Here is a 16279-nt window from a genome sequence, read left to right as displayed (position 1 = left end):
AAAAGTCCGAACAGTACCCAATGGAGGGACGCGCCGGTCACGTGACACGGGACGTAGTCACATGACGTTTATCGTTGCCTTTAAGAGGAACCACCGCACACCTTAAACTTGTTTGCTGCCGTGTATGTTTTTGTTCTTTTTTTAAAAATTGTGGAAACGGGCTGAAGTCCGCTTTGGAGCCATGTTTGTCCGCAGGCTGCCGTGGCTGTGTTTGTTTGCCGTGTTTCATATCGGTTCTGCTTATGACCCCGATGAGGTTACTTCTCTGCCAGGTATGACTTTCAGGGCACACTATAAACAGTGGTCGGGATACCTCCAGACTCGGCCGGGTAGATTCCTTCATTACTGGTGAGAATTAATCACGAACCCACTTTCTTCTTCATGCAAACTATTGTCGCGCCGTATCAGATCTGACGTTTATCTAAAGTTTGGTCTCAGACGGTTAAGTAGTGTACACTCAACTTTGTCCATTTTCTGCTGTGTAGATACTAAATTTAAATTTCAGAATACTGCCCGTAATGGGTTATAATAAATGTAGGCCTTTCCCAATCTTGAATACACACGGTTGCTCAGTGCGACCCTTCCGATCGTAGCTTGTAACCATGGTGCTGATGTGCTGCAGGTTCGTGACCTCCCAGCGGAACCCTGCCGGGGACCCTCTGGTCCTCTGGCTGAATGGCGGCCCTGGTTGCAGCTCATTAGATGGCTTTTTGTCAGAGAACGGCCCGTTTCAGGTGAGCTCTGTGTATGTAAACTCGCCCACTGAAAATGAAACCTAAACGTGCACTGTTGACCTCCCACCCAGGTGAAGGATGACGGAGCCACACTGGGGGAGAATGCCTTCAGCTGGAACAAAGTGGCCAATGTTCTGTATTTAGAGTCTCCGGCAGGAGTGGGGTACTCCTACGCTGATGATAGAAATTACACTACCAATGATGACCAAGTATGTCACTTTCAATCAAACATTTTGAAAGGTCAAACCTTCAAACCAGCCCGACGTTGTACACGTTCCTCTTTCAGGTCGCCGATGATAATTATAGGGCCTTGCTGAGTTTCTTTGCCAAGTTCCCCAATTTTACACAGAATGACTTTTTCATCTTTGGAGAAAGTTATGGGGGAATTTACGTGCCCACCCTCAGTCTCCGCGTGGTTACTGGAACCGCCAAAATCAACTTCAAGGTGAGATTTCTTTCTCCTGCCTGCACACTTATCTTCTGTGAACCTAGATGTCGACTTTGTATCACAACAGTGATCAGTTGTTCCATCCCTGGCCCCTCTGGTCTTCGTGTCTTGTCGCTCAGCAAGTTCCCAAAGCTGCATCCTGAATGTAGTGAAGAGCTTTAAATTGTCAAAGCTAAGTAGAAGAGCTCCGTATAAACGGGTTATTCTGGTCTTTCGTTCCTGCTCTGCAGATGTCAGAACCGCCACAAGAGGGCACTAAACCAAACTGTTGTAATTTTGACCTTTTTAAGTAGATTTATTAAGGTATCAAAGGTATATTTATGGCACCTTTAGCTAGGCAGATGTAACGGTTACCAGCATTAACCACTGAACATGTGTTTTCAGGGCTTTGCAGTGGGAAATGGTCTCAGCAGCTTCGCGCTCAATGACCAGTCCCTGGTCTATTTTGGTTATTACCACGGCCTCTTTGGAGAAGAGTAGGTGGAACTGCGTCTTTTCACGAGTGCACCCTTACTGCCTCCTCTTTCCTTATTACGCAGGTGTTTTAGCGCTGCTCTAGTGCACAATTGCAGGCAGAACTCACAAGTTCAGAGATAAGAGCTTTATTCATCCCTCATTGGGGGAAACTCGTTTCTGCAGCGGCAGCAAAGTGTGACCAAAAGCACCAGTCAGCTGTGACATTTTATTTGCTTGAGTAGCATTTGGAGAAACATGAGTACAACCTTTCCCATTATTCAAGGCAGGGTGATCTCACAGGTCAGCTGCTTTAAAACTCTCAAGTCACTGTCTTCTCACACCAACCTGCCTCATTAATTATGATGTGGCTGCTCTCATTGCTTTATATGGTCCACAACTCTGAGCTCACTTCCATTTTTGACCTGCCAATTTACAGATATTTGTGTTGCCACAAGGATAAATTCAGTACGTCATGGTTGTCTTGATCGTGCTTATTTAAAATTGTGCAGATTGTGGCGTGCCCTCAACGAGAATTGCTGCAACAAGGGGATTTGCAACTTCTACAACTCCAGTTCAGAGTCCTGCACGACACTGGTACGAAGGCGTTGCATGTCGATTCACGCTGGTCGCGGCCCATTAATATATGAATAAATGTGACTGTGCAGGTGAACGTTGCCTTCAGTATTGTGTACAACAGTGGGCTGAATGTTTACGCTCTGTACTTGGATTGTGAGGGCAACAGGGCCTATCACAAAGGCTACGAGATGACCATGAAGCACCTGTTTAAACACCACAGGAAGCAAGCACACACCTATAAGGTGAGCTCTACTCCCCTCTGAACAAGTGTTTGATATCATTATTTTTTCCCTAAATCATAACATCAGCGATCAAATCTCAGTTTCCAGTTGCGGCAGCTTCCTCCGTGTCTCTGAGCAAAGTCCCACCCTGCATCAACAGCACAGCTCAGAGGACCTGGCTGAACCGAGGCGACGTGAGGAAAGCGCTGCACATTCCGGCTGTATTGCCACCGTGGGACCTTTGCAGGCAAGATTCATGCAAATGAGGGCAAAGCCTGAGGCTAAATACTTTTGGAGCTGGTAGAAATGGATCCTCAGCTTCTGCTTACTGCTCATACAAGGACTCGACTATCAGGCTGTAGTTTCGGTTTATGTCTCCCTCCAGAGATTAAATGTACCGTAGTTCTGGTGTCGCTGCACTCATCAGCCCAGGCTCCTGTTACTTAAAGGTTCCTGAAGTAGAGTCCTTTATATGAATGTGTCTGCACGCTTGTAACGTAAACTCAAGCTGCCCATAAACAATCTGACAGTGGTCAGTTTACCAACAGGAAGCTGCATATTTTTAAAGGGCGTTCCCAGTTGACGCCTCCTGGTTTGTTTGCAGTGACGACGTGGGCGCTCACTACAGCACTCGGTACGCGTCCATGAAGGACGTGTATCTGAAGCTGCTCTCCGTGGGCCTCAGAGCGCTGGTCTATAATGGCGACACCGACATGGCGTGCAACTTCTTGGGAGACCAGTGGTTTGTGGAAGATCTTGGCCTGGAAGTATGGGCGCTATGTTAAGAGATGGTTTATCCTTTTAAGGAACGTAAATGATCTGACTTTTCCAACGTAAATCTTTGTCTTTAGACGACCGTGCAGTACCGGTCCTGGCTGTACGAGCAACAGGTTGGCGGTTTCTATCAACAGTTTGGAAACCTCACTTTCCTGACCGTGAAGGTGACGCCTGTGGTTTTTTGATTCCTCCATAATGTTTATTTGCATGGCTTCATTATTCTGCTGTCCTGTTCCAGGGGGCGGGACACATGGTTCCTCAGTGGGCTCCAGGACCGGCCTTTCACATGTTCCAGTCCTTCCTGAACAATGATTCTTACTGAGGGTCTGTTGGGCACCTGCACTCATCACTTTAGGCTTCATCAGGAGGGATAAGTAGAATGAGAAAGTAACTAAAGGGAATTACTGTCCATCTGCACCGTTGCCCACAGGGATCGGCTTTGATTCTGCTGTCAGCATAAACCTGTTTTATGTTGTGAGCCCTCGAGATCAACTTCCTTTTTTTTTAAATAAAACATTCAAATAAATGTCGTCAACATACTGTCGGATTTATTCACGTTGGCCGTGTCACTGTTTCACAAGTAGTTCTGTTTAAATATCCAAGCAGAAACCTGCAACTCAACTTTGTCGTACATGTTAAATACCAGAACAATAAATGCTGACATTCATTCCCTTCCAGACACGCTGGTCTGCAGCACCGGTAAAACAAAACTGAAGAGGATGTCAAGAGTTTATGTACAAATACAATAAACTTGGTCTGCACCTACAATCCCTTTCAGACCGCTTGTCAAAATACGACTTATTTGCTTTAAAAATTCATACATTTCTGTCAAAAGAAAATCCAGCCCTGAAATATAACGTGCATAATTGGACATATTCATACTGTAGTAAATAATCAAGTTTGGTTTAATGTGTCATCACTGACAGAACAGTCGCCTTTATCAGAACCCGTTACCTGGAAATTGGGTGCAGCTTTAAATTACAAACTTTTCCATCTTCAAACCTCTGAATTAGTGTTTGTAAAGTTGTTTCACTTGCTGAAGGTAGCTGATAATGACAGTCTTTATTACTTGGTAACCATGTTGTTTGGTCCTTTTACAACATTCCCATAAACCCCAACATGGCTGTATTTCTTTGTAAAGACCAACCTTAAAGTCTGCTCCCATTGTCACAGCATTTAAAACTGCATAAGTTAAAAACATGAAACCTAAAACAACCTAATAAAATTAATGATTTCTTAGTTGCCTGAACCAACTGGTACTAATCATCCATCAATGTGCAAATTCTTAGCATGACCACCCAGAATCCTGATCTAGATTAAACCAGGGGATCATCACAAGTTCTTTTCAATAAATATCATTAACCTGCAAGTCAAAAAGTATAAATTGGTACAATGTCATCATCAAAATCAATTTGATTACTAGACCGTTGTACATAGTGGCCTTCACTTCACTTATAAAGAGTCCGCCTGTTCTGTTAGTTAAAATCACCCTTAGAAATAAAAACTGCATGAAACTAAAGAAGAAACCTGTCGGAGGTCACGTGAGGATGTGTCGTCGCTTGTTGAGCAGCAGTGGATTCTGAGCGTGGGGGACTCTTGAATGGGCGAGACGAGCTCTTCCATCTGATCCGGTGGTCCAGAAGCACAGACGTCCCCCAACTTTGTCCCTGGCGGCCTGGACGCGGCTGTCAACAACAACAACCGTCCCTTTAGTTGGCAATGTCCCGATATATGGAGTTGGTGGTCGTGAGGCCAAAGATGAAAGCTCCAATTGTAACCATGACGATGCCAAAGACCACTAATCCGTGCCACCTGTAGCAGAGAGGGAGCAAAAGAAGGGTTAAACTCTCCCGGTTGACTCCGGGACGTCGCCGGATGAACAGCGGCTCACCTGGCGGAGCGGATGTCGGTCTCTGACAGCTTGGCTTGGATTAAACACAGACCTGTGGGGGTCAGAGACACTCATCAGACATCTGTGGGACGCTGGACTCACTTCAGGAGCTGGTCGGGGGCGTTACCCGGGAACACAAAGATGAAGCAGGCTGCCAGGCCTCCGATCATGGAGATGACCCGGCCGATGTCGGGGATGAAGAGCGCCAGAACCAGCGTGACCACGAACCACACCAAGGTCTGCAGGACGCGCCTCCGTTTCTCACGGCGGACACACACCTCCACGTGCTCGCCTTGGAAACGCAGCCACAGTCCTTCGATGACCGCCCTGGAAGGAAGTGACGGCGAGTCGGTGACACGTTGGCTTGACCCCCGACTAATCCCGAGATGCTTGATTAAATCTCAATAAGTTATCAACAGATTAGAAGGAAACTGTCAGCAGGTGTTGATAGTGGGCCAAAGAGGAGCTGATTCAATTTTCCACATGTTCCTGATTCTGGAGGGACTTTGAGTTTTGATCTTCCAGATCAAAGGTAAAGGGGTTTGTAACATTACGTAAGTTAGTAGGTTAGTAGGCCCACTATGTTACGTAACCTTGCATTACGTATATATACTAACTAATGGGTGTCAGTCACAATATGTGGTCATGTGCTCGGTTAAGTCTGGTACAGGTACGGCTCTGGCAACAGTTCAGTAGTAACACACCATAGGTGCAGTTATAACACTGTTATAACAGTGTCGCTACAAACAGCCCTACTTCAACAGTGCATTTAAGGCAACACGACACAAAAAGGTTAATAGATGCATCTATTGACCTATTAACCACAAGTGTAACTGGTTAATCCGTTGATCTCACCTGCCACAAAAGTGTAAAATTGGATAGGAAGTGACGACGCAGATGACGATGAAAGCTCTTGCGAACGCCACGGCGATGTCGTTGGAAGGGTACGACATCAAAATATCCTGACTGACGTTGGAGCCAAAGGTCAGGTAGCCACAGACCCCTGATCCAGAGCAGAGAAACAAGCGTTTAAAGATCAACAAACATCAGAATCTGTGATGGAGCCACAGATGATCAACTTCACTGTATCAGGATTCGGAACTTCGTTAGAGAGCTGCTTCCTAAACTCGTCAACATCGTGATTACCTGTTCCTGTGTAAACAAAGAGGCAGATGATCATGCTGAGCGTGACGACAACTCCCCAGGGTTTTAGCTCCTTTCTGCTCATGCTGTTGAACACCGGCACGCAGCTGACATGGCACTGCGGACAGAGACGTTTAATCCATCAACACAAACGGAGACATTGCTAATGTCGCGGGGCGCTCGTATAGATACCTGGAAACCAAAGCATATGGTGGGCATGGCGTTGAAAACTGCCGTCCAGGAGGTTGAACTGAACAAACATCCATCAGAGAAGGGTCAAGGACGCAGTCCCCAGTACATAAACACAGCCAAGACATTTAAAAGAGCATAAAATAGCTCACCTGGTCGAACCAAAACCAGGAGTCACCTCTTTATCCGGCCAAATATACTTTATAATGACCACGACAGTCACGTACCAGGTCCCCAGCACGCTCAAAGCGCTGCAGTCAAACCAAGAACACAACATCTGACATGGAGCTAAAGCCGTTTGGACCCTGAGCGTGAACGGAAGCCGAGTGTCCGTACCTGGCATATTTCTGAAAGCCAATCTCTTTTGGAATGGAGAGAGGCAGAATAACCAGCACCGCGGTGACAACAATGGTAAATTTGCGGTCAGTGTACCAGTGAGTGCTGACTGTGCTGTCTGGTTCATGAGCCAGGGCAGCGATCACTGCAACAGGAGGAGGAAACAGACAAAGACAGAGTAAATGGCAGCGGGGCTCGGGCCCAGCGCCCGTGCACACTCGTGCACACCGCTCAGGATAAGCAGCAGCGTGGACGGAAACCACATCCCGTCTGCAGGCAACGTTTCCGCACAGTCAGCATTTCAGAACATGGAAGTGTAAAACTGGATCACATGAACGGCGCCAGTAAAAAAGCGTCATTATCTACGCACTTTGGTCTCATCAGTGACGGTTCCGTCTCTTTTAAAGGGCGATCAGCCCTGACAAACAGCCAAACGGCTCAGAGTTCTTCCTCCTTAGAACACTTGGGCGGCTTTGATTGAGCAAAAATGACGGATTCCAGCGGGGGCTCGTATGCTTACAGCGATCCAGTTGGTCTCCGATGACAATGAAGAAAGCAATGCAGGTCCCAAAGGTGTAGACGGCGATGGATATTTCACAGAGGACTCCTGTGACCTTCCCGCACGTGGCTCGAACCACCTCCTGATAGGTGCTTTCATTAGAGACCTAAAGGGAGCAGACAAGTCATCACAGCCTTTCAGTCTGGGTCCATTCTTCAGCTTTTCACAGGCGACGCACAACTCAACGTGCTTCGCTCCGCTGAGGTTGAAGAACGGGAAACGGTTGTAAAATTAACGGGCCAGAACCTGACAGAAGGGGTACAAACCTCAGAGCAGTAACCGAGGACCACCAGGCCACTGATGATGAAGATAAGCATGAACTGGAGGGAAGAATCAGAAAAGAGTTAATGTCGTTCCTGATAATGCAGCAGTTCTGTGTTGGTCACGCGTGATGATGACGCAAATGTTTGAGGTCGATACGTGGTGCTTCTGTGTGTAGTGAGGGGGGTGTTGGAGGACTCTCCTCACCATTTGAAGCATCACCCCTGCAGTGATGCCTCCTGCCATACTGAACGCTGCAGGGAAATTGAGAAGACCTGCTCCCAGAGCTGCATTGACCACGATGACCACTGCTCCCAGGGACGACACGCCCGCCGTCCTCCTCGTCTCCGCCTCGAGGTGTCGGTCGGTGTCCACGCTGGGGCTCTGCAGGAGCCACGCTCTCTCTCCGGAGTTAATGCTCCCGGCGCCGGCCCAGTCCTCAGCGTCATTGTGAATGGCCATTGAGACGAGCGGCGAAGGAGAAGCAGGTCAGAAATGTCTGGGTGGATGGGAGTGATGCAGCAGACGTCGGCGGAATATCTTTAGTTCCACGACCGGCAGGATCCAGTGGAGGTCTCTCAGAGGTAGAACACCGGTGGAGCCTGTCGGTAACGATCTGATAATAAGAGTGACAGAAACAGTTACATGATATCAGCACAACACAGATATGTGTCTTTGAGAGTTTAAATGATTGTGAACACACGCATAAAAAAGCAGCATGTTTCAGTACAGCATAAAATATCTATCAAATAAACATAGCAACAATAAAATACGACTTTTACAAAAGGACAGGGGAGCAAAGAGACACATTTGTCACACGTATATAAAGAAGATCTGAGCATTGCGTAAGCCATTTGGCTGCAATAGTAAGGCAGATGTTCACAGCCAGAGAAGATCCAGATGTTGTTCGGCTAACCATAACTCAATTAACTGCTAACGTTTTCCACATCCACAACAATTAGGTACCAATACAAAATGGAAAAAAGGCCCATTGAAGTTGGGGGTGAATAAGAAGTTTCTACCAATCAACACTGAGTCACTCTTTGTCTGGCGGCTCCTCGTCAGCCATCGTTACACCTAGCTGTGCATGAGACACAAACACTAGCTAGCTTCAGCAAACACGCCACACATAAAAACAATCAGTGCTGTCGGGATATAAAACCACATCGCTTTAGCTGATTCATAAAGTGTCGTTGGAAGATCGAGTACCTTGTCTGTGACGCCGCGTCCACCGCAGACGAGGACTGAGCTGCCGTCTATTTTGGCAGCTGAATTAACGTGACCTGATCACGTGATCGACCCTTTTCCTTGGCGTTGTGGGTAATGTAGTTTTGTTATCATTTGCTTTCACTTCGCGAGAGGAAACCGCTCCAATTCAGTATCAACTCTCGTGAGGATATAACTTTAACTACTGTTTAATATGTTCAACATGCCACAAATGGTTCGCGAGTCAAGGCAAAATAAGGATGTTGTTCTGGGTCTGAGGCAACAACCTCCATTCTGGACCTTGTTTTCGGTGACTATTTATAGGCACTACAGGCCAAAATACTTGTACCTTCACAGTTACTGTGGAAATGGGGTTTTACATTTGTAGGCCACTAAGTCAATCTGATAATATTACAAATTGTTTTATTTCCCCAATACAACCGTTCCTACCAAAGTAGTGGAAGCTACAGCCTATTGTGGCATTCCACTGAACAGGAACCTTCAATGGAAACCAGGCCAACATTTCTGAATTGAAATGAGGAACTTACAGAACTCTACTTGCCATTCATCTAAAATAAATAAATAAATAAACCCTTCAATTTACTGGTCAATAACAAAAGAATTTTTAAGAAATGCACATGCAATATGACAGTCAATATTAGGTCAGGCTTAATGGGCCAAGCAGGTTTTTTCTGATAATACTGCAGCAAAAATTATTGGCTGAATCCCTGCCAGATCATCCAAATCACTTCCAGTCGCAGCAGCTTCCATTCGATGTACAATGACATGAAGATAGTCTAATCGCCACCAGGGCTGCTTATTTAAAGTCCGCTTACAGAAGCATCATAGCAGACTGAGGCCTCCCAGGATGTGCAGTTTACCCAGGCCTGCACCCTGGAGTCGATGCTCCAGGAGGTTGAACTGTAACAAACATCCATCAGAGAAGGGTCAAGGACGCCGTCCCCAGTACATAAACACAGCCAAGACATTTAAAAGAGCATAAAATAGCTCACCTAGTCGAACCCAAACAGAATTTACAGCCCGTCAGCGCTGCAACACTACTGGCTGCAGTGTGGACTCCACTTCCAACGGATGCCAACAATGGTGTAAATAATTAAACCGTCAACTCAAATACCAAAAATGAAAACACAATTCCTCTTTGACAATTTATTGTTTTTGTCAATAAAGTACATGACCACTGATCCGAAACTCTCAGAGAATGGAAAATGCGTCCACATGCCAGATGTTTAAGACTAATGAGTCGACTGGGGACAGAACCTTTCTAAAATTCATCTCATAGTCAGAGAGACTGAAGCATCAGTCTCCAGCAATAAGCACGTGTTCATCTGTTCATGGACTCTACAAAGTCGAATACAAGATTTGATAGACGTGTGAAGTATGACGACCTTTTATATCAGAAATAGCATTTGAGGAAGCGTTTGAATATGAAATGAGCATGAATTTTACCATTGTTTTCCACACACTTGATGTTGGCCTGCAAAACTAAAGTGAAACCGGTAAACTTAAACCTACATCCAACAAAATGAAAGTAACAGAGATGAGTATCTTTCAGAGGTAATAAGAGTATTACTGGATGGCTGATTATTCCATGAACAACTCGATTTGACTGATAGACTGATAATCCAGTTTAGAAATCAAAACAGTGCTTCACACCTAATAAAGTGCAACAACTCCACTACTTAAGCAATAAAGCGCTTTGTCATGGACAATAATGGGGCACTAATGCACAGCCAACGCTAAGTTTTACATAATAAATAAGCAATAATCTGTTAATGGAGATGGGCGGAGTTTAGAATTTACAAAGCCAATTCAGGGAAACCGTTGTGGAAAGTGGAAGTGATGCTTTTAAACAATTCCACACAATGCAAAGTGATATGATGATGTAGCCCACTCAGAATGTCTAAACATCAGGTTGTTCTTCAGGGATGAAGTCGTCATTGAAATTTGCCGTTGCTCTTTCGCGCTGCTGCCTCTCATCCGTCGCGCTCCACGCCGTCTCCGCCCTACTTAGTGACAGCATGGATGCCATGTGCCAGGTAGCCCACGTTCCCAGACGTCACGCCTGCCATTGAAATTCTTCCATCCTTGGTCATGTACACTGAAAACTCCTTTGTCAGGCGTTCAACCTGCACAAAACACAAAACCAGCACTTCCGGATGTTAGTTTATTAAATGTAATAGAGTTGCGTCATTACAGTAAGACGCTATTACCGTCACTAATGTGAGCTAGTGGTGAAACCTCTGAGCACTAAAAGATAAAATGTTTAGAGCAAATATCCTGACGCTGTCGGTGGCGTTAAATATTCTGTTACATTTGCCTTTAAAAAGATCAACATGGGTTATTTTTTAAAGTGGAAAAGAAGAAGCAGGAACCTGTTCGGGTTTGAGGCCTGTGAAGCAGAACATCCCGATCTGGTCGGTGACATGCTGCCAGTTGTGGGTGGAGCCTTCATTTTTCAGACCAGCCACCAGCTGTTCCCTCATCTTAATGATGCGGTTGGCCATGCCGTGCACCTCCTCCAGCCTGTCGTTTGACAACACAGTGCAAGCAAATGATTAGTAAAGGAGAGATGAAGCCATGAACCTATTCAAACTACTCTGGTAGCTTCTGGAAGGTCGTACCACAGCGAGCGCAGCTCTGGCGTGTTGAGAATAGTTGCTGCGATTCTGGCGCCGTTCATTGGTGGGTTGGAATAAATTGGCCTGATGAGGATTTTGAGCTGGGACTCGACCCTCTTTGCCTCTTCTGCGTCATTACACACCACAGTAAAACCTCCCACACGCTCACCTGTGGAAACAACATGCATCAACACCCAATTAACAAGTTAATCCTGTAGTACAGCACATATATACTACATATAGGCAGTAGAACATCTGTACATAACATGGTTGCTTTGTTATCAATTCAAAACTGAGCTCTTTTGTTCAAAGTCAGACAAGCAAACACCAGCTGTCCCACATCCTCAGTGGAGGTAATGAATCAACAACTTAAAGTCCAGTAATGTTCTCAATACCCAGTTCTCACCACTAGGTGGGGGTAGAACCACACTACCTAACTATAGCACTATGCTCTCCACCCATCGAAGAACAGTAGTGGACCTTTTCCCACCACAGAAAGTACAGAACAGTTCTTCAAACTACAACAGAGGTAATCTTGGATTACGTAAATATGAACATCACTAAAGAGAAAAGCCCTTGACTACATAGAGTTCAGGTCACCTACTGACAAAAGGTACCGGTATTCATCCTGGTTTCTCTGGGCAAAGTGCATCATTTTGTTACCAATTGTAATTAAGTATAATCCTCAGTGAACTCAGACTGACCATAGAGGCCCATGTTCTTAGCAAAGGACTGGGAGAGCAGAACGTTGTGGCCCTGCTCAATGAAGTACCGCACAGCCCAGGCATCGCGGTCAATATCTCCACTCGCAAAGCCCTGATAGGCCATATCGAAGAAAACAAGCAGGTTTCTTTTCTGTAAAAGGACAAAGAGAGAAACCATTTATTCAAAACCGATTTTGGATTATTAAAAACACAGAAAATGTTCTTTATTTTTACAGATGCATATTCACCTTGACAATGTCAGAAATCTCCTTCCACTGCTCAGGCCTGGGGTCCACGCCGGTGGGATTGTGGGCACAGGCATGCAACAAAATCACACTCTTCTCTGGGATCGCCTGTCATTTAAAAAAAAAAAGAAAACGAGGCGTGTGTAGTAATGAAAACCTGGATGTGGGTGGCCATTGGGAGAGGTTATCCCTGAAACACAATGGCTGGGAATGTTTGGTCTCCTCTGCCATTATTAGTGTCTTACAGAGATGTCATCCAGAGCTCCCTTGAAGTCAAAGCCACAGGTGGAGGGGTCGTAATATCTGTAAGCTTTGAGCTGCATGCCAGCGTCTCTGAAGATTGGTGTGTGATTTCCCCAGGAGGGTTTAGGGAGGAACACGTCACGTGAAGCTCCATGGAAACGAGACTAGGATGAGAGACAAACACCTAGTGAGCGCACGTGCCGGGCCACATCTCTAACTTGGTTTTGCGGTCAGAGGAATTTACCAAAAAGTTGGCTCCAATACGAAGCGATCCAGTGCCAGAGATGGTCTGGACGGTGATACTCTGTTGGGAGAAAACTAAAGCTGCAATTATTTGTGCAGTCTAAAAGCAGCTTTTATCCGTACCTACTTACCCTGCCACTCTTCAGTACTTCATTATCAGCACCGAGAGCCAGCGTGGCACAGGCCTTGCTGAACTCCCCCAAACCACCGATGGGAAGGTACTCCTTGTCCAGTTGCTTGGCTGCAATGAGTGCCTCTGCCTTAATGAAAGAAATAAAAGAAGGTTATACCTTTAAGATCCTAACCACTGGGTTTACCGCTTTTCCTAATGTGAGCAGATGCGGCCTGCAGCAACTGGCGAGCTTTACCTTCCGGACACAGCTGAGCACAAAAGGTTTGCCTTGGTCGTCTCTGTACGCTCCAACGCCCAGGTTCATCTTCTTAGGGTTGCTATCCCTCTTGAAGGCCTCTGTCACTCCCAGGATGGGATCAGGTGGGCCCATCTGAACTCCACCCCACCAGGAGCTGCAAGGACACCAGTAATGAGCCAACATCTAAAAAAAGGTGCTTCCATGTTGTACATCGAAACTGTCCAACATAAACATAATGACTTGATTGCATCCGAGCTTATATAACAGTATTGTGTGACACTGGTCACACTAACCTAACTAACATTTTAACCATGATCCCGTGACCTGCTGCGGACCTAATGCCCAAGATTAACTGCTCACATGATCCAAGAATACGACAGAATACGACGCACGAACAGCTCGCACTCTGCCAGCACGAGAATAAACATGATCCAGACTGAGGGTCCAGAGTACAAGATTTGAAGTAATACGAGGGCAAAACAAGCTCTAAATAATCACAATACAAGACTGCAGTAAAGCAGGAATTATCCACTAGGAAATTAGTTATGGTAATTAACTGATAATTAACAAGGCAAATGGCCAAGTCACAGTAAATAAAATCAGTTTTTAATGCTAAACAATGCTACATTGTTGCAATAGGTCACTTGTCTTTCAGGTCCATTACAGACGTTTATGATCCATGTTAACTGTACATAAGCTTCTTATCATACGAAGCTTAGAATGGTTACATAAACACATTGGAAATGCACATTGTTGATTGTGACTTTCACTGTACTACCACTTTGTTGCTGTCTCGGGTTTCTTCATCAAATTTTAACCCTTCTAAATGATGCAGCTAAATTTAAACTTAACATTTGGAAAGGGCACCAACACTCCAGCCAATAATATGCAACAATCCCTGAATTAATGGTGACAGTTTAGTCTGACAAATGTAAGCTTTTTATTCAAATGCAGATGAGAAAACATCAAAAACAAAACAAAAAAGTACATGCAATATAATATAATTCTTTAGAATAATGGGATAATCATTTATGTTTGAACAAAGCAAACGATCAGTGAAGTTTGTATCAGTGGACCACAGTAGCATAGCTCCTAAATTTTTATCAGGACACTATAGTTTCTTTTCTCTAAAGTATGTTAAATATGAAAAGAGACCAAAACATAAAGGTTATGTTTGGTGCTAACGTTGGTGCACTGAACGTGAGTTTTCATTTGCACAGATCATTTCAAAAGCTGGACTTCAGCATTAATGCAAACACCACGAACAAACGGTCACTAATCAATAGATCTAAACTGGTTTAAGGGATTTCTTTCTAATGCCCTTTACAGTATAAATTCACCAAAGTGTTAGAAAGGATTGTCTTCATTAATATTAGAAACAGTATTGTCTTTAAGTCCTTGAGAAGTCTGAACATGAGCCTATACCAAGTAAAACCATGAGGCACGCCCACACAAACAGAAATAAGCCACCGGAAACGACATCCAACTCGGCCCATGTTTAAACCGGTACCCCCCCTGGGAAAAGGACACACAAGTATTGAAAAACCCAACATGTAGATTAATTATTTGAGGCTATTTAAAAGAAAAACCCATCAAAATGAATTTGCCCTCCAAGCAGGCCATGAAAGGACACCGCTTCTAGTATCAGTTTCCACCAAGGAATTAGCCAATCAGCAATCAGGCGCTGGCGCGGTAGCCAATCACCGCCAGCGACGTCATCAACTACGACAAGTCGCTTAGCTCAAACTTATTAGTGCACTGACAATCAAGGCCACCGCGATTGTCAAAATCTTTAAAGAGTTGCGATATAAAGACAGCAAAACCATCAGTTATTAGACATAAAGTGCTACAGACATTTTGAACATGAAGCAATTTGAGAGCCCTGCATTTGAACACCGGAGCAGGTTTCCACGGAAGTCTACACGTTACGGATACGCCATTACGGATACTTTGATTAGCAGCAATAATGCTGATAGAATAAAGTTACGTCCAGCTGTTAATGTAGCCACAATCATATTTTAATACCGCACTTGATATATTACTTCACCTGGTTGGGACAACGTTAACTGAACGGTGCAGAGGTTCACACAACATGGCCTTTGATAAATTTTTGACCCCTGTGTCTTTAGCTTGCCAGCTAATACAGCTAAAATAATTAAATGTAATTTATTGAACGGGCTGACAATGTTTATCCTTAAAATACTACGACTGTCGTGTAAGCTAACTGCAAAACACGCCACTATATTTGCAACGAATTTCTATCCATTTTAGATATTTCCTAACTATTCTTTACCTGTTACGAGTGGCAAAAACGCCCATGGATGGGGAAATATTCCCCAGGCAGTAGAATAACTTGTTGGATTTAAGCAGGGCCATCGTTTCACAGCTTCTGGGAAGAGAGCCTAGCAAGATGTGGACGGATGTGAAGGGCAGGCTCGACCAAGATGCAACGCTCCGTACGTGATGACGTCAAAAGAGCGACGTCGCCTTCGTCTTCTTCTTCTCCTCCTTCTCGGCCTTTTTCTTCTTCTTCTATTAATTGGCAGTTAACAACCAGCTTGTAAGATCATTACCGCCACCTTCTGGATTGGAGTATGAAGCAGAATGCCCTATGGTTTGTCCTGCTGTCTAAACATCGCCCTATAAGCGACATTGTCCGAATTCCTCCTCAATAATTCTGTGAGATTCCATGGTACTTTATTTATTTGAGGTGTTTCTTTTCGACGCTAGCGTCGCAGAGCGTCGCCTATATCACATTTAATGTGATGACAACACAGAGAAACGGAGTAAACAGAGGATCCTAATCTAAATTTAACGCCAGAGACTCATATTATCGCACTTCTCGGTCCCCTCTGCAGCTGCTTGATGCGCCCACTTGAGGGCGACCTCACACAAAACACCGCTGCATCGTCTTTCGGGGCCAAACTTGCCGCAACGCGATCCCTAAATTCTATATTTTGTATTGCATATTATTGTTCATTGTTGCTTGTAGAAGCCGTCTCTGGACCTTATTCACAACTGATGTAATCGGCAGTAT

General features: G+C 45.0%; 3 protein-coding genes across 3 annotated transcripts; 1 reads left to right on the top strand and 2 right to left on the bottom strand.

Moving 5' to 3' along the window:
• The first annotated feature begins 2 nt into the window (after positions 1-2).
• si:ch211-122f10.4 (cathepsin A-like) lies at positions 3-3747 on the top strand. The gene is made up of 11 exons (XM_057018309.1): positions 3-348; positions 623-734; positions 806-943; positions 1021-1179; positions 1567-1658; positions 2148-2232; positions 2304-2456; positions 2537-2682; positions 3040-3202; positions 3287-3376; positions 3451-3747. Exons 1-11 carry the CDS (start codon positions 182-184, stop codon positions 3532-3534), a joined length of 1389 nt encoding a protein of 462 aa, XP_056874289.1. The 5' UTR covers positions 3-181; the 3' UTR covers positions 3535-3747.
• slc38a7 (solute carrier family 38 member 7) lies at positions 3739-8914 on the bottom strand. Its single transcript, XM_057018317.1, has 12 exons — positions 8801-8914; positions 7799-8207; positions 7597-7650; positions 7292-7436; positions 6772-6916; positions 6588-6686; positions 6439-6496; positions 6250-6364; positions 5959-6106; positions 5231-5430; positions 5104-5155; positions 3739-5024 (listed from the first exon to the last, which is right to left on the bottom strand). The coding sequence occupies exons 2-12, from the start codon at positions 8051-8053 to the stop codon at positions 4922-4924; spliced, it is 1374 nt and encodes a 457-aa protein (XP_056874297.1). The 5' UTR covers positions 8054-8207; positions 8801-8914; the 3' UTR covers positions 3739-4921.
• Positions 8915-9949: 1035 nt separating this feature from the next.
• LOC130521588 (aspartate aminotransferase, mitochondrial) lies at positions 9950-15712 on the bottom strand. Its single transcript, XM_057025240.1, has 10 exons — positions 15536-15712; positions 13240-13396; positions 13003-13131; positions 12873-12932; positions 12631-12792; positions 12389-12493; positions 12141-12291; positions 11440-11605; positions 11191-11341; positions 9950-10944 (listed from the first exon to the last, which is right to left on the bottom strand). Exons 1-10 carry the CDS (start codon positions 15616-15618, stop codon positions 10822-10824), a joined length of 1287 nt encoding a protein of 428 aa, XP_056881220.1. The 5' UTR covers positions 15619-15712; the 3' UTR covers positions 9950-10821.
• Positions 15713-16279: the final 567 nt, after the last annotated feature.

This window comes from Takifugu flavidus, chromosome 2 (genome assembly GCF_003711565.1).
Source record: "Takifugu flavidus isolate HTHZ2018 chromosome 2, ASM371156v2, whole genome shotgun sequence".
NCBI classification, from domain to species: Eukaryota; Metazoa; Chordata; class Actinopteri; order Tetraodontiformes; family Tetraodontidae; genus Takifugu; species Takifugu flavidus.
This window is presented reverse-complemented; position numbering and strand designations above follow the sequence as displayed.